Here is a 23,385-nt window from a genome sequence, read left to right as displayed (position 1 = left end):
ACAAATTATAAAAAGTGTAAGAGTCTTCCTCTTTTGCAGCTGGGTAGTCTATTGCCTTTTCAGCAAAATTATTTTCCCAATCATTTTTGCCTAAAGAAGGCAAGCTTCAACTTCCAGCAAAGCCATGAATTCATTAAGTAGCCTTTAGTAGCCACCATTTTGCATCCTTGCTATCAGATGTGAGCACTAGATATAATAGCAGTTTCTCATATAATTAAGAGTTTTTATCCAGGTATCTGCACTGTGCATTTAAGTTTTTTTGTGCAGCAGGGCACAAGGAATTTCACCACTTGTGCAGGATAAACTGGAGACTTCCTAGCCAGGGAAGCCAGCATTTTTGGACCTCTGAGCATTTGCAAACTGAAGAAACTGGCATGGACATCGCACACACAATTACACATTGCACCCCTATTTTATTGGCTAAAATGATTCTTTCAAGCTTGATTTTAGGAGACCCTGGGGTGCAAGGAAAGGCCTCTGTATGCCCCCAGGCACCATGTTGGCAGCCCTTGTTTTACCCAGAACAGATGGTTGTCTTGTCTCCCTAGTCCCTACCATCACATAATTTAAAGGCATAAAATGTATCTCCGGACACAGGCTAGAAACCTGACATAGGGTTGCTGTGGGAACAACATGGATCTTTAACACATTAAATACTATTTCAGCTCAAAATAAATAGAAAACCCTCCATGGTCTTTACAATAGACATTAGTCAGTAACATGCAGCCTTAACCTAATCCTTATTTTACATACAGTGAAACTTGGCCAGGGCCAATGCTCTTTTCCTTAGGAAACCCAGGACTAAATGTTTTCACCTAGTTTTGTTTTTCACATTCTTTAGACTTTGCTATATCTATTATTTTAGGAGATGGCAACAAACCCTAAGGTGAGAAAACATGGATATAATTAGGTAAGCATGATCCAGGCTTCAATTATTAGGCATATCTCCTCATGACCTGTTTCTTTTGTGAAGACTCAGGGCCAGAAGGCACATCCTACAGCCTACAGCCTAGGCTAGGGGCTGCAAAGCAGCTCCTCTCCAGGACCGTTACAGCACAGAGCACTTGAAAGCCCAGAACCACAAAAGCAGAGGTTTTCCCAAAGGGCAGCCATCTTACTCTCTTGCAGCAAAAGCCATCAAATGAGGATTGTGGCACCTTATGGCCTAATTAGCAAGCCTGGCCTAATGTACAGATGGCAGAGCAAGCCATCAGTTTCATTCTTGCCTCCTCTGGTCAGTTAGCATACTTAAGAGATGAGATGTTCCACAGCACAGGTGTTACCACAAAAAAGAGATTGCTCCTTATCCTTACGTAAGGTACAAAGTGCAAAGACAGGCCAAGGAATGATGCATGGCATTTTGTTTGGTTTTTTCCAAACTAGGGGCTGCCACCCCTGCTCCCTCAGCTTGCCTACTTGGCAACCACTTTGCCAACCCCTGCTTATTTACATCTCACTTAAGGTTGCCATACATCCAGATTTTCCCGGATATATCCGGAATACCACAGTTGGCAGCAGTGTCTGGGTGGAAATCAGGAAAATGTCCGGAAAAATCCAAGCGTATGGCAGTCCATGTAGGTAGTGCTGCTTATACCATTTCCCCATAAAAATAGATCAAAAACCGTATTTTTAAAAAGCAATTTTGCTCAAAAAGAGTGCGATGCAGCAGCAAAAAAACTAATGCTATTCTAGGCTGCATCAACAGAAGTATAGTGTCCAGATCAAGGGAAGTCATAGTACCACTCTATTCTGCCTTCGTCAGACCACACTTGGAATACTATGTCCAATTCTGGGCACCACAATTTATGATGAATGTTGACAAGCTGGAAGATGTGCGGAGGAGGGCAAACAAAATGATCAAGGGTCTGGAAACTAATCCTTATGAGGAACGGTTGAAAGAGCTGGGTATGTTTAGCCTGGGAAAGAAGAGACTGAGAGGAGATATGACAGCCATCTTCAAACATCTTAAGGGCTGTCACATGGAGGAGGGAGCATGCTTGTTTTCTCCTGCTCTTGAGGGCAGGATCCGAACCCATGGATTCAAGTTACAGGAAAGGAGATTCTGACTAAACATCACGAAGAACTTTGCGATGGCGAGAGCTGTGAAATGACAGTAAAACAGACTCCCTCGGAAGCTGGTGGACTCCTTCCTTGGGGGTTTTCAATCAGAGTTGGATGGCCATCTGTCACAGATGCTTTAGCAAAGATTCCTGCATTGCAGGGGGTTGGACTAGATCCCTTTCCAACTCTCAGATTCTGTTATTCTAACTTTGGGGAAAACTAATAAAAGCTCAACAACTTTTCTGTCTGTAGTTTCACTGTTTGAAGCTTGGCAACCCTATCTCACTCAATCACTCGCCTATGCCTTCACTGCTCACCCGAACCTGCCCCCCCCAGCTGTGTAAAATCCGCCAAAAATGAGTATTTTACCAAGTCATCTAATGTTGGCACTATGGTTACTACTCTTTCCTCTAGAAAGGTTGTTCAACAGCAGCAAAGCAGGCAAAAATTCAAGAGCAGCTGTTTTGCCAATACTGAGATGAAGGGACCTGTAAAACATTCACCCATTGAATGTCTTTTGTGCAATGAAGCTGTCAAACGCACAATACTCCACTACAATAATAATAATCGTGGGACCTGACAGCTAGAATTCTGAATAGAATGTATGGTTACATCATTGTAGCTAGTTTCTACTGATGGAGACTAGCCTAAAAAGGAGCAGGAAATAAGCCACTTATTTTAATGGAGGCAAAGACTTGTGAACTGTGTCTGAGCTAGTTTCACCTTCAACTGACAGGTTTTCAAAGGACCAAACAGAACAGTTTACACACCAACAGCCCCTCCTCACAATAAATGAAAGTAATGAATGAAGGCTGAGTTAGAGCTGTTCTCTTGAAAAGCTCTATCGAGTCTTTGATTGAAAATTCTATCTATTTGAGATGTGAGTTAATGATATTTACGGGCCATTGAGTAACAGTGCAAGCAATTTTACTGTGATTACTACAGCTTTAAAATGGATCGGGCATTTTGACGTGTCTGAAACAAATGGGAGGCAAGGATACTCTTATACAAAGCAATCAGAGAATGGGCATGCAGTAAACTAAAAAGACAGCTTCACACACACAGAAGTTTAAAGAAAAAAAGGTGCAGGTGAGAAGACAGAGGCAGCTGTTCCAAGAAGTGTACTGTACAAAAGAACTCTTCTATATATGTGTGGCTCTTACATTTTACTTATGGCCAAGGCTTTTCTCCACTTACAGAACAATTCTATGCCCGTTTCCTGAGAATTCTAAGTCTTCAATGCAATTTATTCCTGATAAACATGTGTAAGGCTGTTCCAACAAACCCTTGACACCCTTGTCCATATCCTCAGGAAAATGTCTTTATGCCTCACTCGACACATTCAGATCACCCCACTTGGACTCCTAGGAGTGACCTTACCTCCTTTTCAGTCTCCATTATGCTCCATTTTTTAAACCTTTTGCCTGTATTCCCAGACTGACCCAACTTACTTCTGTTTTCTGGATCCCTTGACCATGTTCCTAAAATGCTCCTCTTCACCCACACTCTTGGCCATACCCCTGCTATGGAGTCTCGAGTGCAAATGAAGGCCAGCCAGGCACATTTTGCACCCAAGGCTGGTCAAGTTATACCCGAGACAAATCTTAGGTTGCCTCCCTAACCAAAATATTAGAAAAATGCTAATCTGGTGGTCTCCTTTCCTTCCCCACCCCTGGGCTAACTCTGTATCATTTAAGTATTTTAAATTTGTAAAATTGCCTCAGCAGAAAGGATTTAAGCCCAACAGCTAACTGAACAACTAGCCCTGCTCACCTAACACCCCTTCTGGGCATCAGCGGGAGCAGCCCGCTCCAAGGCTCCCTTCGCCTCCGGCGCCCCCTTACGCCGGGGGGGGGCGGAGCCCAGCTGGCGCCGCGAGGCGCGCGTTCGAAGGCAGCGGCCGAAGGCAGAGAAGCGAGTGCGCACGCGCGGTGGGGCGGGAGAGGCGCGGGAGAGGAGGCGCGCGCCTGGGCGGAGAGCGCCATTTCCCAGAGGCGGGTAAGGCGCCTCTTCCGAGGCCTGCAGGCCGGGGGGGGGGGGGGGGCTTGGGAGGGAGACCCTGCAAAGAGGTGCAAGGGCGCTAAAAGGGCCGGGTAGAATTTCTGTACAGTGGTACCTCAGGTTACAGACGCTTCAGGTTACAGACTCAGAAATATTACCTCGGGTTAAGAACTTTACCTCATGATGAGAACAGAAATCGTGCTACACCGGCGGCGCAGCGGCAGCGGGAGGCCCCATTAGGTAAAGTGGTGCCTCAAGTTAAGAACAGTTTCAGGTTAAGAACGGACCTCTGGAACGAATTAAGTACTTAACCCGAGGTACCACTGTAGTTGCTAACTCTAGAATAAGCTGTGGTGATACCTCAAACGTTTCAAAAAAAAATCGAAGTGAACTTCTGTAATGTGCAAGACTTTTCCAGGCAGGGGCGAATCCAGCAAGTATCTTATGTTTTAAGTTGCTATATAGATCACACAGGATTCTTGTCAGGACGTGATAAAGTAAAAAAAAAAAAAGACTGCGCAACATTGGGTCCTCCAGACTGGGATGCCTACTTGAATAAAATATTGGGACTCTGCATAAACAATCACATGACGTGGCGCGCGCACCCCATATGAATAGGTATGTTCTTCAACTTTGTGGGTCCCAGCCCCCTCAAAGATTTTATTGGTACAAAGGGATCTCAGCCCCTACCCTAGGAATGGGCTCTTAGGCCTTCCTATTACCCTGGCCATTGCCCATACTTGATCAGGCTGTTAGGAGTTGTAGTTCAGCAACACACCTGTAATAATGGTCTTGAATAGAAACAGAAATTGTGTGCCTCAAACTGGGTTCTCCCTCTGTTCATTGTCAGTTTTTAAAAAGTTAATAGATGAACGTACATGTTTGGTTCTTTTCTTGCTGTTCCTGATCGTCCCAGCTGTGCTAGGAATAGAATAATACTCCGAATTCAGACTGAGAAGAAAACAGAGACCAACAATGAGTCACAAGGTATATTTTAAACAGTTTTAAAGAATATTGGTGATTATTCTGCCAGGGCAGAGCAGGACTTTGGCAGCTTAGTTCCTCTTTGATCAAATTTTCCAGCTTTCTCTAAGTTGTATGTTGAGTTTACATAACTGAGGTAGCTTAAAAATCTTTGGTACTAGCATTTTGGTTTTGATGATCATTAAAAATGTGCACATTCCAATGCCACTTATATTTAGATGTCCAGACTTTCCACAGTGCTAGTTGTATTGGGCTTAATGAGTTGAGGAACTTGAGCACAATGTGTGACGACTCACACATTCTCCAGTAGGATGTTACCGTAGATTCCCGCATATTAGACGACTTTTGAACCCCAGAAAATCTTCTCCAAAGTCGGGGATCGTCTTATATGCTGGGTATGGTTGTGGCAGGTGGTGGCGGCGGCTGGCTTGGAACAGCGACGGGCAGAAGGATGGTAAGAGCCGCCTTCCGAAGCAGCAGCAACTGCAGCAACCTCCCCTTCCCGCGGTGAGGTGGTGCACGGCTTCATCCAGGGCTCATCCGCCCTGCCACCATGGGGACCACCGGATTCCCGGGGGGAGGGAGAGAGTTCCACGCACCAAACACCTTGCCTCGGGTGCTGCTGCTGCGACGGCAGAGGCAGCGGAGGGGTGCACGCTCTCCCCCTGGCGGCGCTTGGCACCCTTGCACACTGGGGACAGGAAACAGCTGTGCAAGGAGGCCATCTCAATATGGGATAGATCCTGGGGGTGGGAATAGGTCTGCCTGCCTTTCTTTCCACACCTATTTATGGAATCCTGATTTTGTGTATGTGTCCATCTGCCTGCGGAAACAAAATGCAAAGGTGCTGAACCCCCGCAGCCTAAAGGCAGGAGTTGTTTGTTGCCCATTCCTGGGCATTCCCTAACTTTGTGCCTTCTCTCCCCCATGCTGGCATGATCATGGCTGCCAGCTCCTGGCCCCTACGCTGTGCCCACAGTCTTCCTCTTCCATCTCTGCCTCCCGCTCGTCCTTACCCTTCGCTCGCCTCCAGGGTGGCGGGGGACGCAGAGAGCTCTGCTGCCTCCTTCTCCCCGCCCTGGGCAGCACCAGCTCAGCCCTGTTGTTCTGTCACTGAGCGCTTGGCGGGTGGCCAAACTATAATTTAACAGCAAAAGTTTGGGGGTCGTCTTATACGCCCAGTCGCCTAATATGCCAGCATCTACGGTACCTTCTTTGCTGAGGCCTAAGGTTTACCTTTAAGGTTGCTAGAAAATCTATACTTTACATAAGCATCCCACTTGCTGTCCCCACCCTGAAAAATTGCAGAACACAGAAGAGTTGCACTTTTCTATACTCCTTGTTCATATGGCTTAATTGTTAAACCATGTGGGTGAGAAGTGTCTGTTCATGAAAGTGGTATGAAAGTGAGGTTTTCCGCACTAACTGAATTTGCAACCCAATCTTGGTAAGTGTGCTGCAGACATTGGCTGTGCATTCAGTGTAAACACCCACCGCATTTAAGCTGTCTTTTGTAGTAGTTGATCATATTATTGCATGACAAGTAAGACTTGCTACCAGGTAGGGAAGCTTTACAAAAGCTGCAGTTTTGGGGGTTTTTTGTTTTTGTTTCAAACACGTTTAGCTCCTAGGAAGTGGGTCTTCTGTGTCTTCCATTGCTACAGCCCTACACCGTCATGTCCCCATTGCAAACTCCACTGGATTGAAAAACAGATGGTGGTGTGATGGGGAGAAACAAGGTGAAATCTGATGTGTACACAAGCCCTCATATACACAAATAAACACAGCCTTCCCAGTGGTTGCACCTGCCCTGTGCAATGACCTCCCATCAGGTGTTAAGGAAACAAACCACTATCTGACTTTTAGAAGACATCTGAAGGCAGCCATGAATAGGGAAATTTTAAAACGTTTTAATTAATTTTTAATATCTTACTGTGTTGTAATTCTTTGGAAGCTGCTCAGAGTGCCTGGAGTAGCCCAGCCAGGTAGGCAGCATTTAAATTATTATTACACAGGAAATCTAAAAATCCCGTTATTTTAGGGAAGACTGGTGGCCTGTAATGCCAGCTTTGGCAAAAGTATAAAACTGTTTAAAATAATTGCCTCAAAAATAGCAGCTTTTGTGCAAAGTGAAGAAAAACAAGTAAGCCCATTAGGAAGGAAATACTAATTATTTTTGTTATTTGTAGGGAAGACGGGGTTCATTATTGGGTTTCTGTATTACCCATTATGAAAACTCAATAAAGCAATAAGGTGTATGTTGTTGTTTTTTAAGTTTCCCCTGTTTTTTCGTAGCATTAGCCAGGTGCTTTTGTGTCTCTGATGGGAATGTGCTATAAAAGTGTGTATGCAGGTAGGAGATTATACGTTTGCTTTTTGGTACAGTCATTCATGAGCTTTTAGAATCGAGAGGGGAAATTGAGGGGGAATAACTGCTCCATATATATGAGACTAGTTTATGTACATCTAATCTCTGTATGACTGAGTTTGCTTTTAACCGAATTGGTTTTTGTTACCTTCTGGGTTCTGGTCTTTAGGGCAGATATTATATCTCGGAGGCTCAGCAGCATAGTTACCATAGCTTCTCTAATCTGGAGATGGAAGACAACTATGGCAAGTACCAATTTTTTTCTTTCTTATTTTTGTGCTGATAACCATTCCACAGTTTTGACTCTGTGTGGGAGACTGTTTCAAATATTCAGCTGTGAAGCTCACTAGAGGAGAAAATGAGGCAATAAAACATTGTGATCCATACAAAACTCTGTCGTTAGATAAATGATTTATACTTAAGCACAGCATACATTTACTTAGCAATATACAATATGTTATGAGCATGTTTTATTACTAGATTTGGTAGTTAGTTATTTCTCAGTGCAGCTGGGGAGATTCAGCACTGGGTTCCACGGAGGCTGGAGGGGAGCACTTCGGCCACCGGTGAGATTTAGTTCATAGAGCATATTGCTGGTAATAATGATATAGAAGGAAAGGAAAGCAGTTTACACCTGATGACTAACAGACCAACTCCAGACCTACTAAGAGGCTTCTCCACCCCTTCTGGTTTTGACAAATGTAAGACTATTGCCAAACTCCATGTGGGTTTCTTTCATAACTGTGAAGACCAGAAATAGGATTTTCATGTTTTCTGAAGTAAAAGCACAGAGGAACCTGCTAAATCTGTAATATGATGCTCTGTAGCAAAGTCTTAATACAAAGGCACTCAAACCAAGACCCACTTGTCTTATGAGTCCATTGGGGAAAATGTAGCCATACCTCTTCAATTTCCTTGAAGAATTCTTTTAATTGGACTGCCTAATTGAGTAGCTTCAGGGATTCAGTTCCTTGGAACTTGTGCTTTATTTCATAAATGTGCTCATTAACATTTGCAGCAGTCTTGCACCACTGACTACATTTTCTTTGTTTAGTACCCTAATCACCTAAATCTTACAAGTGGGTATATTTAGCCACTAAACCTGAAGTAATTCTGCGGTTATGGAATACTGAGAACCAATAGCTTTTTTCAGTTATCTGATTAATTTCAATATATTAGTGTGTTCCCACTTTTTAACTGTGATACATCTTTTAGACCACAAAGCATGCTTCCATCTTTGTTTTTTTCTAGTTGATCCTTCAGATCCTGATAAACTAATGCAGTGTCCATATGACAAGAATCATAAAATCAGGGCATGTAGGTTCCCCTACCACCTTGTCAAGTGTCGTAAGGTAGGAAATGTAGATTCTATTATTGACTGTGTCGAGCCTGTATCTTGTGGCTTTATAGTTGACTTAAGAACATAAGAGCTTGCTGAATCAGGCCAATAGCCAATCTAGCTGGAGGGTGTCCGGGAGGGACACAGCTGCTCCGGCAGCAAACCCCACACTGCTTTTTCAGGTAGTACTGGGCCTGTGCATGCCAGCCGCGTTCCTCTCAGGCGCCCCCGGGACACAGTAGCTCTGGCGTGCACCCCGCCCCACAGTGTGCCCCGCACCCTAGCATGCACACGCACACACACCCCAGGTGCCAGCAGGGCTTGCTACACCCCTGGAAAGAGGCAGCCCACCCCACTTGCTCAGATGTGCAGGCAAGGAGAAGACAGAGCACTTTCTCAGGCTCCCTCTGCCAGGGCCAGGGCTGGGCTGTGGAGGCAAGGAGAAGACAGAGCACTTTCTCAGGCTCCCTCTGCCAGGGCCAGGGCTGGGCTGTGGAGGGAGTGGGCAGGAGCTCCTTCGCCCAAGCAAGTGGGCAGCCACCTCCCCTTCTTCCTGGTCCCTCCCTCCCTCCACAGCTCAACCACTTTTTCAACCTTTTTCAGGGTTATTTCAGACATCATGATGCATCACTGTAGAGTGGTACATCAGGTTCACTTAACCTGAAACTGTTCTTAACCTGAAGCACCACTTTAGCTAATGGGGCCTCTCGCTGCTGCTGTGCCGCCGGAGCATGATTTCTGTTCTCATCCTGAGGGATAGTTCTTAACCTGAAGCACTATTTCTGCGTTAGCGGAGTCTGTAACCTGAAGCGTATGTAACCTGAGGTACCACTGTATTTCAATGGGTAGCTGGTGATACGCCATATTTACTCAAATCTACTTCTCACCTTTTTTGGCCAAATTACATTGCAAAAATTAAGGTGCGCATTAGATTCAATGGCACATTAGACTCGAGTAAATATGGTTTTACAACATTGGAAAACCAGATATCATCCAGCCCTACTTGGGGCACTTCTGCTTTCCACATTCCTCTTTTGGAAGAAATGTCCATTTATTCCTCCTCTCTGCTTCCTGTTATCTAACCAGTTTCTGATTGAGCTAAGCGGACTCATGAGTCTTTGAAAGCTTTGTTGAAAAGCTTTTTGGAAGTCATACTGTGTATACTGTGTCAGCTGGATCACCTGTGTCTATACGCTTGTTGACGCTTGGGATGTGTCAGTGCTGTTACTCTTTGCAGTTTGTGTGAGATGAATTTTATCAACTAAAGGACATTAAAAAAAAAGACAGTGTGGAGATAAAGTGAAACCTCCCTCCAATTAAGTGCACACCAGCCATCTGACCTGATGCTCATTTTTTTCAATTTATCTCCAGAACTACATAATGGGTAGAGAAATGTTAGCCCTACAATACTTGGTATTAGGTACAGGTCGGAGCTAAACAATATAAATTAAGAGCATTTGCAGATGACCTAGTTTTCACATTACAGGAGCCAGAATCTAGTGTGAAAAGAGTTTTGGAACTGATTCAGGAGTTTGGTCGATTGGCGGGTTTTAAATTGAATAAGACAAAGACAAAGGTCTTGGAAAAGAACTTAACAGAAATTGAGAAAGAAAGGTTTCAGAATGAGACAGGCTTGACAGTGGTGAAAAAAGTAAAATATTTGGGAATTACTATGACCGCAAAGAATGGGAATTTATATAAAGACAATTATGATAAATGTTGGATGGAGATAAAAAAAGATTTAGAAATATGGTCTAATTTGAAACTCTCACTATTGGGTCGTATTGCTGTGATAAAAATGAATGTATTGCCAAGAATGTTGTTTCTATTCCAGACATTGCAAATTATTGATAAAACCGACTGTTTCAAGAAGTGGCAGGAAGATATATCTAGATTTGTCTGGCAGGGCAAAAAGCCAAGAATAAAATTTAAATTATTAACCAATGCAAAGGAAAGAGGAGGCTTTGCCCTGCCAAACTTAAAACTTTATTATGAAGCAGCAGCTTGTTGCTGGCTGAAGGAATGGCTACTTCTTGAAAATACAGATATACTGGATTTAGAAGGATTTAATAATGTGTTTGGTTGGCATGCATACTTATGGTATGATAAAGTTAAAGTGCACAGAATGTTTAAGATTCACATTGTCAGGAAAGCATTGTTTAATGTATGGACTAGATATAAAGACTTACTTGAAAATAAGACCCCAAGGTGGTTGTCTCCAATGGAAGCCAAAGCTTTAAAAAGACCCAATATGGAGGCCAATTGGCCAAAATATTGGGAGATTTTAGAACAAGATGGAGATAAACTGAAATTGCAGAGCTTTGACAAATTAAAAAGCAGAGTTCGTGATTGGCTTCATTACCATCAGACAATGGAGGCATACAAATTGGACAGAAAAATTGGTTTCCAGATGGAAAAATCAAAATTGGAAACAGAACTGTTAGAACCCAAAACTAAGATTTTGTCAAGAATGTATAATTTGCTGTTGAAATGGAATACACAGGATGAGGAAGTGAAATCAGTAATGATTAAGTGGGCATAAGATGTTGGGCATAATATAATGCTAGCGGACTGGGAACGGTTATGGACCACTGGTATGAAATTTACGGCATGTAATGCCTTAAGAGAGAATATTATGAAAATGATATACAGATGGTACATGACACCAGTCAAGCTAGCAAAAATTTATCACTTGCCCGATAATAAATGCTGGAAATGTAAAAAAACTGAAGGTACATTCTTTCACCTTTGGTGGACGTGCCCAAGGATTAAGACCTTCTGGGAGATGATTTATAATGAACTGAAAAAAGTGTTTAAATACACCTTCCCGAAGAAACCAGAGGCCTTTCTCCTGGGTATGGTCAACCAACAGGTACATAAGAAGGATAGGACATTCTTTATGTACGCTACAACAGCAGCAAGAATACTCATCGCACAGTATTGGAAGACACAGGAACTACCCACGCTGGAAGAATGGCAGATGAAAGTCATCGACTATATGGAATTGGCAGAAATGACCGGCAGAATCAGAGACCAGGGAGAAGAGACGGTGAAGGAAGATTGGAGGAAATTTAAAGACTACTTACAGAAACACTATAAGATAATGAATGTCTGATGACATCAGATTGAATGCAAAAGGTTATTAGTAAAAAGTTTAAAGATTAAGAAAGATTAAATATTTTAAGATATAAGGAAATGTGATTATATTAAGATATTAAAATTATGACAAAATTAAATTAAGACAGAGGGAAGGAATTTGCTGATAGAATATATGATGTGGAATACAGAGAAGGAAGGTCTGGGGAGGTCGGAGACACAAGTTAATGCTAAGAATATAATGAGGATAAAGATTGTTTTTATTTTTTCTATTTTTCTCTCTTATTTTTTTTTTGTTGCTTTGTGTTTATATGTTATGTCATTGTATTTTTCTATTTTTTGTTGTGTTGTGTTCTACTTTTTGTTGTTTTATACTTATTGTAAAATCCAATAAAATATTTATAAAATAAAAATACAATACTTGGTATTAGGATATATAAACCTTCCAATTGCAAGGTGGACTCTCCATCCTTGGAGGATTTTAAGCAGAGATTGTATGGCCAACTGTCATAAATGCTTTAATCAAGATTCCTGCATTGCAGGGGTTTTGGACTAGATGATCTTCAGCATCTGTTCCAACTATACAGTTCTGTGATTCTGTGAAGGACGTTTTGGTCAGGCCCAGTGGAAAGGTAGATATTTCTCAGCCATAAAGGCCTGGTTTGTGCATAATACAAAGCAGTGTTTTCTTTGAATGTCCAAACCCAGCCCAGCAGACTAACCATGAGAGTGCTTGCATGTCTAAGCAACTCTTCCTGACTCTTTTTCTGAAAAAGCCCTTGTTTCTAACTTTGCCTGAAAGCAGGCTCTTCTCCCACCCCATTCCTCCAGGGGAAGCCCTTGCTTACAAGCTAGACAAAGCCACCTGCTTTGTGAAGAGAAAAACTGCAATGGACCATGCTGCTGTCTTTAAGTAACATATACAGTGGTACCTCGGGTTACATATGCTTCAGGTTACATACGCTTCAGGTTACAGACTCCACTAACCCAGAAATAGTGCTTCAGGTTAAGAACTTCGCTTCAGGATAAGAACAGAAATCGGGCTCTGGCGGCAGCACGAGGCCCCATTAGCTAAAGTGGTGCTTCAGGTTAAGAACAGTTTCAGGTTAAGTACAGACTTCCAGAACGAATTAAGTACTTAACCTGAGGTACCACTGTATGCTGTTAGTTAAGGCATTGGTGAACTGATACCCAGCTAGCCAGATTGTTTAATCTCTTTACAATAAAATAATTAACACTTCATGGGGGAAAAAACACCACTGACCTTTCACAGCATGCATACACAAATCAAGAATTCAAGGTGCTGGGACAGAACTCCTGATTTCCTAGTTGATTTGCATGTTTGTGAGCCTGTTGGTGTGTTGTGTACTTGTTCTACAGCTAATAACTTTTGCCATGCACATAATCAGGGTGGTCTGAAATATATGTACAGTATACAGTTTGATAGTTTTGTATTCCATAGCTTTAAAATAAGATAGCCATGTCTTTGTTTTCTAGAACCATCCTGATAAAGTGCAGCAACTGGTCACATGCCCATTTAATGCCCGTCATCAGGTGCCCAGAGAAGAGATCAGTCAACACATATCAAGCTGTGATGACAAAAGGTGCATTGAGCAAGACATTGGTAAGAAATTTTTCAGTATAAATTAATGGCTGGCAGCTAGGATTGCTCTCAGTCTTCTATAATTCCTTTTTGAATGTTTGTGGTGCCTGTTTGATTGTGATTTGAAGTAGTATGGATAGAATATTTTTTTTTTCTTGCTGAGCGTGGTAGTTTTTCCAGCACCTGGCTTCATCAGGCTAGTGACTTTTATTGTTGAATATTGTATCAAAAATTACTCACATTAAGATGAAACCTACTTGGCATTTGAGTTAATACAAGACAAGAAGGGCCAGGGTCATAAAAATTGTGGGTAACTCACGCCTCCTGTTCACTAGATGTTTGAGGTCTCTTCTCCAGCAGGTAAGTTTGGCTATGCAAAGATGGACAAGATATAAAATAACCAATACAGCTTGGACAGCTTTGAACACAAAGATGGGTTCAAACCCCTAATCACAGCCATGAAGAAAACTTGTAATTACAGGGACAGCACAGGCATAATTCTGGCCGACCTCTTGTTAGACTCCTGCTGCCCACCACAGCTTTGCTGCTCAGTTTACAAAAATGTTACCTGTGCTTGGTCATTAAAGAATTGGGCAGATTAAGATGAGGGCATTAGGAAATTAAGTCCATTTTTCTGTCACACCCATAGCCAAGGAAGGGCTGTGCTGTTCTAGAAAAGGCAGGCTTGGTGCCCAGCACTGCGTTAGGCACTTCATACAATGCTTTTTCTCACAAATAAACTTCTTTCCTTTAGCAATCCATGGGGATAGCCGCAGAAGAGAGGTTAGTGTGGTAAGCTCCTGGCAATCTCCTCCATGCGAAGAAGACTGGGACAGAGGTGAGACTCTGTGTTTCTGATACTTCTGATACTTTGCTAGAACATCTGCAAGACCAAGGGTCTGTCCCCTCCTGAAACTGTAATGATCTTAGTAAGAAGGAATGCTTTTTTCAAACACCTGTTCTGCCCGAGCCATTATTTTCCATCACCTGGTCTGGGAAGAAAATGATATGTTGTACAACTTGAGGTAAATTACTTTATTAAATGGCTGTGTTTGCTAAGGCAGAACTGCATCAGTTGTATTCTCCTTAGTAAAGTCTGGTGTTTATTCCATTCTTCTCATATGTGGCTTCAGTAATATTTTTGTTTTACTTGACAGACGTAGCAGGCCAATCGAACTCTGTCTTCATTTGGGGCACAAGCCACCATGGTGAGGCAAGCAGGTAAAGTTGGGTTATCCGGCACTGCGAAGATGAAGGTCATCTTCATCTTTTCCTTCCTTTGCTCTTGTTTGTTGTGGACAGAGAAGTAATTCTTTTTTAAAAAAATTATTTGGGGAGTTATCATGAACAATGTAAGCTTTTGCTTACGCTTGTGGGGGATATGCCTCCTTCAGATCTTTGCATAGGTCTAACACATGAGGGAGAGTTTTGATGAGTGTTGTGTCTCTTTTTCTATATTGAGAATGGCAGTGTGCAGTACAACCTAACAGTAAGTTGCACTCCTCTTGCTCTGTGCAGGATGGCTTCTCTCCTTTTTTGGAGGCACAAATGATAGTGATTTCTTTCACTACTCAGGAAGGACAAGCTTGTCTTTTCTCCATTGTGTGGGTTGGCAGGATGACAGCTCTCATGATACTGAGGCTTGTTTCATGTAAGCTTTTCTTGCTGTCTGCCCCTGTCCCCCAAACACTCACACACACAGTTCAACCTTCCCCAACCTGGGTCAGATGGGAGTTGTAGTCCAAAGTTTCTGGGGGGTGCCAGGAATACTGGATTGGGGAATACTGGATTACAGTGGTACCTCTGGTTACGTACTTAATTTGTTCCAAAGGTCCGTTCTTAACCTGAAACTGTTCTTAACCCGAAGCACCACTTTAGCTAATGGGGCCTCGCGCCGCCACTGCACGATTTCTGTTGTCATCCTGAAGCAATGTTCTTAACCCAAGGTACTATTTCTGGGTTAGTGGATTCTGTAACCTGAAGCGTATGTAACCTGAAGCGTTGTAACCCGAAGTACCACTGTATAGCAAACTGGATTACTGTGGAAGCTTCTGGACGTCATGCACACTCACAAGCAGCACAATTGCATAGCAGGAACCAAATCCAACCAGGAACTTGCAGTGAGCCATGACGTAGCCTCAAGGTTCTTCCCAGTGGGTGAGTTATAAACTCCCAGGAATCCTCACCCTCCAATCCAATTAGTGTTACAATAGCTGCCTTCCAATCACACTGTTGGTGCTCAGAGGGCAATGCCCTCTGAGCACCAACTGTCCAAGCGAGAGGGCATTGGAACATGGACTGCTGAGGCCATGCTATATTGACCCAGGAACAGCCACAGCTAGTGAACTAACCTAAGCTTGGACATAAGCACTCCTAGCTAAAGCAGCTACTTGAGACAGATTGGAATCCAGGGTGGGATTCAGCTAACAAGCCCCACTAGGGATGATCTGCCCCCCTCTACAGCTTTGAGCTGGGGACTGGTCCTTGTTTTTGGTGCTGCACTCCAATCACCACAGAAGCGCAGCACAATTGCTGGAACAACACCCCCAATTTGGACCCATGGGAGTATAGTCTCTGAGACAAGACACTGCACCTTTTGAGAGAGCAGTCCTAACAACAACCAGAAGTCTTGCTTGATAACCACTGTCAGACAATTTTTCGATCCCTGGGAAAACTTTCTACTGTTTCCTAGCAATGAGCCTTGGGGGATGCTCCTCCTTGGCATGAGAACTGCATTATGTTGTAGATCCAGTACCTTATAGTGGCATTACTCTCCATCTTCTGAGTCTGACAGTCCCTAGTCATAATGGACTGTGGTAGGTAGGCGGTTCCATGTATCTCCTCCCTAGCATTGTTTCAGTTGCAGTGCTAAAAGACCTACTGCCAGGCAGCTGTATAAAAAAAACTCCTGGCAACATGTTTAGTTTGTCATGACCCATCACAAATAATCCTTTTAGCAACTGGGAATCTGTAGACTATTAGTGCTCAGAGTTGGAAATAATATTGTCACCTGCAAAGTATAATCACAGTTTAAAGGTGGAAAACCAGGAGTAATATCTGGTCTGTCTCAGCCTTATAAATTGGCTGCTTCCATTGTATTAACTGGAGATAAGCAGCAAATGGTTTTTATCTTTGTCCCTTTTAAGCACATAACAAACACTCAGCATGAATGTGTTTCAAGACTAATTAACAAGTTGCTTTTCACTGTTTTAAACCTTGTTATTTCAGTGACCAGAGCTTTTACTTTGTTTACTGCACTTTATCTTAGCCTGAAGAGTGAAAAGGCCCCACATTAATTTTTCATTCCTTCCCCTCCCCTGCCCCACAGTTCTGGATCAAGCCCAGCCGTGGGACTTAAGAACCAGCTAGCTTCAGGACTACGAGCTCCAAGGTCCCTGCCACATGTACTACCATGGAAGAACAGTAAGTGATGCTGGAACTGTATCCATAGTCTACATTGGACCATGAGGTCCCCTGCCACTTTAGTGTGGCCCCTTGACTCTTGCTAGGTGGGTGGAGCCAGAGCAATAGATGTAAATTTGACCGTAGTACAGTAAGCTACTTTCTATACCCCCTTGCACACCCTCTCTGTCTTCCATGCAGACAAGCAAGAGGCATCATCACAGCTCAGTATCATATTCCAGCCTGGCAAAATCACTCCAGGTGCAAAGCAGGGTCAATGAAGGGAAGAATTCTGAGGGCCAGAGTGGTCTGGAGAGTGGTCTGAGGTTTCCCACCCTGGCTTAGTGTTAAATCTAAAATCAGGCTTATCTCCCCCAGTCAAGCAGCAAGTGATGTCATAGAAGAAACAGAACACAGGCTTGTGAGTTTTGGGTAAGACAAACCATGAGGCCAGGTTCACACATAACTAAGACAGCACCATGGCGTGGCCCCTGTTAGTTCAGCTGCTTTTTGCCCATTGATTGTATATATGAATGGGAATGTTGAATGAAGAGTTTTAGTTTTGCTAGTCAAACTGGACAAGAGAGGGCACTGTTTGCCTCTGCCTCCTGACAAGCAGCTGCCTTGAAATACAAGTTTAGGAGTGCTTTGGAAGAAGCCCGTCTGGGAGCATAAATAGTATCTGGTATTTAAGTGAGCCCAAAACAGTTGTGGGGGTTTTCAGTATCCCCTCCTGCTAAATTCAGTGGCAGCTTTGTGGTGAACAGCTGCATTAGGTTTACAAAGTCTCCTCTTTAGATCTCATGTGCAGTAACAACCAGGAATGTGTTTGCATGGAATTATTTTTGTCCCCTTCCCGGGTGAAGTGGCTGAGCAGCTCAGCATTCCTCTCCCCCACCCCTTGTCCTATCCCTGTGGTGACAAAATGCCCCTTCCCTCTTAAGGGTTGTGGATACAAGGAGAAGTGTGAAGGTCTTTCCATTCTTCTGTTTCCGGACTTCAGCTTCTTCCCATGGAATACCGTATTTTTCGCTCTATAAGATCCACCAGACCATAAGACGCACCTAGTTTTTGGAGGAGGAAAACAAGAAAAAAAATATTCTGAATCCCAGAAGCCAGAACAGCAAGAGGGCTACTTTTTAGTAGGGGAAAAGTGTGTCTTACAGAGCGAAAAATACGATATGTGTGAATGTACTATTTTTCATGCAGGACTAATAAATATGGTGGCAGCTCCTATGCTAACAGCTGCAGTAACTAAATTGGTGGCAACATGCTGTAGCTTTCTGCAGTGACTAGTGAGCTTTCCCCAGCTGTGCCCTCTCTGTGCTGAGAGTAGAGGTGAGAGTAGAGGCAGTGCTCCATAAATGACAGAAAAAAACAGAGAAATTAATTCTTGTGTGTGTGTGTGTACATCTATCTATAATAATTCCTTATGCAAGACTTCCTGCTTTGAAAAAATGGCTATCACGTAATATGGATACATTACCCTTTAATTATCATGCACTCTAGCCTTCCCCAACATGGTTGCCTTCAGCTGAAATAAAGAAAAAATGCTTAGTTCCTCCTCCCTTCCCTGGCCCCATTTTGCCTGATGAAGACAGGGATGGGGAAGTGTGGCCCTCCAGGTGTTGGCAGCTCCCCTGGTGCTAATTACCATTACGGTCCAGAGTGTTGAACTACCCAAGAGAATCTGCAGTACTGCACTTGAAACCCAGTCTTGCTAATGTCAAAAGCTATTGGCCCTAAGAAGCAGAGCACTCCCATCTATCCAGCTTACATAAGTAATAAAACAGGCTGGCGAAAATAAACAAATTGCAGGCTGGAAATGCAGCCAGCTGGCAAATATGAATAGGCTACTACTTTTTAAGTTGCTCAGCAACATTCATGTTAAAAATACCTCTGGGGGTACATTCACTTTTTATAATAAAAAATGTGGGAGTTAAGTACTCCTGCTCTACTTAATCTAAGCTTTTCCTTAAGGCTAAGGGGATAGGAAGGATCTGCAGCTGCCCAAAGGTTTTAATTTGAAATTTAGAGGTGTGCCCTCTCTAAATTTGTCACTCTAGGTTATTGAGAGATGGAACTCCATGTTGCAGCTTCTTTAATGCTTCCTTGCCTTTTTCCTTCGACTCTGTTGGAGCAGCTGATAACAATGGAGCCTGGAAATATTTTTTATTTGCCCCAGGCCAATGACTAATTCTGAACACGCTTCATTTAAGGGACACAATCCTTTCCATGTCCACCTGGAGGGGATTATGGCAATGAAGAGGTGGAAGAACATGAGTTCTGCTTTCTAATATGAAATTATCCCATCTTTCTTGACAATAGCTTTATAGGAAGAACTGGGAAATGCTATGAGCAAATATTTGAGGTATATGCAGGTGTGGTCAGAGAAAGGAGCAGGAGCTTGGCATAAATAGGAAACAGTTTTCCTTGGACTACCTTCCTGAGGGTGAGAAGTGGCTTTTAAAACATACAGAAAGACTAGAGGGAGACACCTCTGATCTGAAGCTGGGTAAAGGTGAAATCAGAGCCAGCCTGACCTACTTGTTGATTCATAAGACCTCTTAAAACCTCTCCACATTTGTATAACTAGTTTCAAATTCTGCAAAGTGCCCTTTAGCTTGTCTTGTGGTGTGTGCACACAAATCACCTTCTGCTCTGGTTGTGTGGAGCCAAGTTAAGTGAAAGGAAGTGAGAGGCATTAATGTAGTCTTAAGTTAATCAAGGAGATAACATAAGCAGCTGGGTTGAGTCATGGTGCAGTTGAAAGTACCTTAGACTAGAGTAGTTCTGCATTTTAAAATGCCCCATTAGGCACACTGTTTTTAGAACAGCAATTCAAACATCCCTTCTTTTTCTCCTTTTCCCCTTTTTCAGTTCATAAAATTTAATCATCTAGAAAAGAATTGCCTAGCAGAACTCGTGTTTGTAACACATTTTGTCCACATTCTTTAGGAAAGCAAAACTCAGTACTGTAGAGTACATTATATAAAATTTTAAACCTCTAAGCTATTGTCAACTTTTGGCTGTCACTAATTCTGCATTTTCTTGAAGGATGGAAATAATAAAGATTTCCATGTGTTCAGAGGATTGTCAACTTGGTCCCAGATTCAGAGGATGGAAAATATCAATAACCTCTACTCTGCACTGATAAATCCCATTGGCCTGCTGATACTCTAAGCTTGATGAGTGATTGGCAGAGTTAAATCTCTTAAAATAGATGGCTTTGAAAGGAAGATACCTCAAACACAGTGGAAAATTCAGTAATTCAATATCAAACTTTCAGAATCCCAACTTTGTAAATGGTCATTTAGGTAGTCTGAATACCTTGTTCAGGATAAATCATTGGTGCTCAGAGATAAAGCAGTTAAATATATTGTGATGTGCTTGTTTTTGACCCAAGAAGATGAATTTGCCACTGGATTTCACTCCTCACATGTTGTTTAGTACCTGTCTCAGTTTGATAGCCTTGCTACCATCATATGGCTCTTTTCTTGAATTACTCCAGAACTGCTACTGCAATTTCAGTTTAGCAAGAACTCAGAGAATGCATTCTTTGCCTGAAGTTAAATACAGGAAGAGTGTGACAGCTCATTTTGTTCAAGTAAACAGCAAAACCCTTCCCCAGCTTCCCCAGCTCCTCATATGGCTGTAAGAAGGTATAAACTCTGTTTTCTTGTAATGCATATCAACAAAGAGTGGTACAGATTCTGTTTGCTTGCAATTTGAGTGTTTAACCTGTTGTGATATTTTTGCCCACCCTTCATATCTCTGTGAGCAAATAAACTATGGGAAGGATTGGTGGTGCTGTTTTGAGATAATGGCCTTTATGTTAGTGGGATCACAAAGCCATTTTGCCTGACACATTGTGCGTGGATTATCATGGCTTCTATTTTAGGGCCTAAAATTGCTTGCTTTTTATTTAATTGCAGATGCCGCAAATTGAGGACTGTGGCAGAAGCTGTCCCTTCCAATGAATTATCAAGAATTTTGGCAAATACACAGTTTGGCCACAGATAGTTCCTTCAGTCAGGGTTACTTCAATAGAAGGGGCATGTTTAGTTGCTGAATAAAAATTAGAGGTTTATTTGGAGAATTTAAACATTCACCCCAAACAGTTGCGTTGTCAAGTTTAAGCCCCAAAATACTTCCCAGCTACCTTTGTAGATTTTTTTTCTGTTGGCGTGGTAATTCTAGATCCTGAGGAAATGGTTACTTTGATTTCTGTTGAATAGTTAAATTTATCCCTTTTTTCTGACTGCGTTTCTGCAAAAAGAAACTGGCTGTAAATAATTTAAAAGCAGCAATTATTAAAAGAATGCTTGTTAATAATATGTTGTTGCCTCATTGATCTCTAATTCAAGAAAGACCGCTTACTCTGAAAACTGGTAAAGGCTAGTGGGATCAGTGTTGCTATTAGGACATTTTAGAGTTTGGACTGCCCCCACTTTTATTTTAGTGTTAACATGTATTGCTTCGTTAAAATTCAAAATTTGGCAAGCAGGCCCTGCTGCATTGGGAAGACCCTCTTGTTCATTTTTCTGAGTTGGGCCCTGGACAGACCTTTGCCCCAAAGTCCTGCTCTGACTGCCCCGCAGGGTGGTATCCTATAGCCCTCTTTCAAATGTTTCCAGGACTGGCACTTTGGGGAGTTGGTGATGTGGAGCCTTAGCAGAGAGAGGAGGGCTGCCAACCCACGGTGCCTCCTGACCCTCATGTTCTTCCTTGTTGTAAGTGCTTCTTCCCTCCCCTGAGTGAGCAGGCAGGGAGTCACAGAAGCAAGCAGCACTAACGGCCAGAGAAAATGGGCCAACCAGCGAGCAACAGAGGTGGGAAGGTGGTAAGCCCACCGAGGGCATCTTGCCCAGGCACCCTCTGTTTGCTTGGTACCTAAATGGGTCGTCATTCAAGCTTCCAGCCCATTATATCTTGACAGCCTGTAGTAGGTTTAGCTGTTTGTTTGGGAAAGGGAAATTGTGAGGTGGGGGAGGGACAAAAAGAGCAGCATGTGCCTCCAGACAGGAACAGTTCAGCAGCCCCCAATTATTGTTCAGCTACAAGTCAGACATAGAATGGCAGCTTGGCTCCCAGACCTCTTAACACTGTCGCTGTTGGGGAATGCTAAAAGTGAGAGGAGAGACAAACCATAGAGAAGGAAGCTAGAGCAATCAATACCAAGCAGAGTATTGTTGTATCCCCTGCATCTGGGAAATTGCACAGCTATTCCAAGTTGTTGTCTTTAATTGATTTTATCAGCTGGGGGGGACAGACCAAAGATGAACGCGAAAAAAATGAGAGGTGTTTTCCTGTTGTTCCACGACTTTATAAATTACTTGGATGAAGGAGTTGAGATGCTCTTACTAGGTCCAAATCAGGAAAATTAACTACAAACCCCCAAATTTGGAATCCTTTCCAGACTGGTGCCAAAGCTTGGCAGATTTTTTGCAGCAAAAAAGTTTGACACAGGTTTGGCGGTGTTATAACAATTTAAGGTCTCATATACATTAAATGTTCATAAATTTACAAGGCAAACACATAGATAAGTATATAAACCACATGTCTGAAATGGTGCAGGAGAGCAATCCTGAAACCATTTTGACTCTCCCAAATGTTTCTGTGCAAGGAGGAAGGAAATGGGAAAGCCTCTCCATTGTCTTGTGCTTACCTGTCTTAAGGGAGTATTTGTGTATGAACAGGGTGAGCCTGTGACCTGGATTCAGGAACTAAGCATTTAGCACCTCAAAAGGAATGGCCAGGCTGCCCAGGTAAAGCAATCAAGTGACCATTATCAGTATCCTGCCAGACAGGATTTCTGTGTAGTGATGTATTTCTGCTGTAGCCCGCCTCCTTCTGTGATGTATGTATGATGTTTTGGGGGATGGTCTTGAGCTACAGGGTGGGCAGTTTCAAAAGTCTATATAAGGGCTTGCTTACCGTTGGGTGGCGCTGTGGGTAAAACCTCAGCGCCTAGGACTTGCCGATCGTATGGTCGGCGGTTTGAATCCCCGCGGCGGGGTGAGCGCCCGTCTTTCGGTCCCAGCTCCTGCCCACCTAGGAGTTCGAAAGCACCCCTAAGTGCAAGTAGATAAATAGGTACCGCTTTATAGTGGGAAGGTAAACAGCGTTTCCGTGTGCTGTGCTGGCTCGCCAGCTGCAGCTTCGTCACGCTGGCCACGTGACTCGGAAGTGTCTTCGGACAGCGCTGGCTTCCGGCCTCTTAAGTGAGATGAGCGCACACCCCTAGAGTCGGACACGACTGGCCCGTACGGGCAGTGGTACCTTTACCTTTACTTTACCTTACCGTTGTTCTGGGTTCCTCTTCCTTCCTGCATGTGGTGAGTGTGGACCCTGTTGCCAGGGGTGGAGGAAGGGTCCGCCCTGGGTGTCATCACTGAGGGGGGTGATATTCAGCGTGCCACCCGCCTGCGACTCCCAATCCTACCCTGAGCTGTCGGGGGAAGGGGCAGAGCTGCACCACCTTGCCAGCGACCTTCCCCCTTTGTTTTGACAGCTGAGGGGAGGCTTGGG

The 23,385-nt window shown here is 43.3% G+C and overlaps 1 protein-coding gene and 1 long non-coding RNA gene across 4 annotated transcripts; one reads left to right on the top strand and one right to left on the bottom strand.

Moving 5' to 3' along the window:
- Nucleotides 1–4,815: 4,815 nt before the first annotated feature.
- LOC310671906 (gametocyte-specific factor 1-like) lies at nucleotides 4,816–21,189 on the top strand. Of its 3 annotated transcripts, none has more exons than XM_083428347.1 (8): nucleotides 4,816–5,049; nucleotides 7,584–7,659; nucleotides 8,666–8,766; nucleotides 13,347–13,473; nucleotides 14,207–14,290; nucleotides 14,610–14,673; nucleotides 16,781–16,875; nucleotides 20,790–21,189. In XM_083428347.1, exons 1-8 carry the CDS (start codon nucleotides 5,038–5,040, stop codon nucleotides 20,801–20,803), a joined length of 573 nt encoding a protein of 190 aa, XP_083284473.1. In that variant the 5' UTR covers nucleotides 4,816–5,037; the 3' UTR covers nucleotides 20,804–21,189. The 3 variants fall into 3 exon arrangements, 2 of the variants coding, with proteins under 2 accessions (XP_083284473.1, XP_083284474.1); XR_014508272.1 differs by having other exon boundaries at nucleotides 4,929–5,049; nucleotides 16,781–16,997; nucleotides 17,056–21,189; XM_083428348.1 differs by lacking the exon at nucleotides 20,790–21,189 and adding an exon at nucleotides 19,183–19,205 and having other exon boundaries at nucleotides 4,929–5,049.
- LOC310671954 lies at nucleotides 20,909–23,377 on the bottom strand. The gene is made up of 2 exons (XR_014508313.1): nucleotides 23,154–23,377; nucleotides 20,909–22,786 (listed from the first exon to the last, which is right to left on the bottom strand). It is a non-coding gene; the product is annotated as an uncharacterized lncRNA (long non-coding RNA).
- Nucleotides 23,378–23,385: the final 8 nt, after the last annotated feature.

This window comes from Podarcis tiliguerta (genome assembly GCF_965153285.1).
Source record: "Podarcis tiliguerta genome assembly, chromosome: 2".
Classification (NCBI taxonomy): Eukaryota; Metazoa; Chordata; class Lepidosauria; order Squamata; family Lacertidae; genus Podarcis; species Podarcis tiliguerta.
Note: the sequence above shows the minus strand (reverse complement) of the source record. Positions and strands in the feature narration are given on the sequence as shown.

Bases quoted from the DNA above. Each gene is read 5' to 3' on its own strand.
- LOC310671906 (XM_083428347.1), top strand. The intron at 7,660-8,665 runs GCAAGTACCAAT...GTTTTTTTCTAG, and splicing joins GGAGATGGAAGACAACTATG to TTGATCCTTCAGATCCTGAT. The intron at 14,291-14,609 runs GTGAGACTCTGT...TTTACTTGACAG, and splicing joins CGAAGAAGACTGGGACAGAG to ACGTAGCAGGCCAATCGAAC.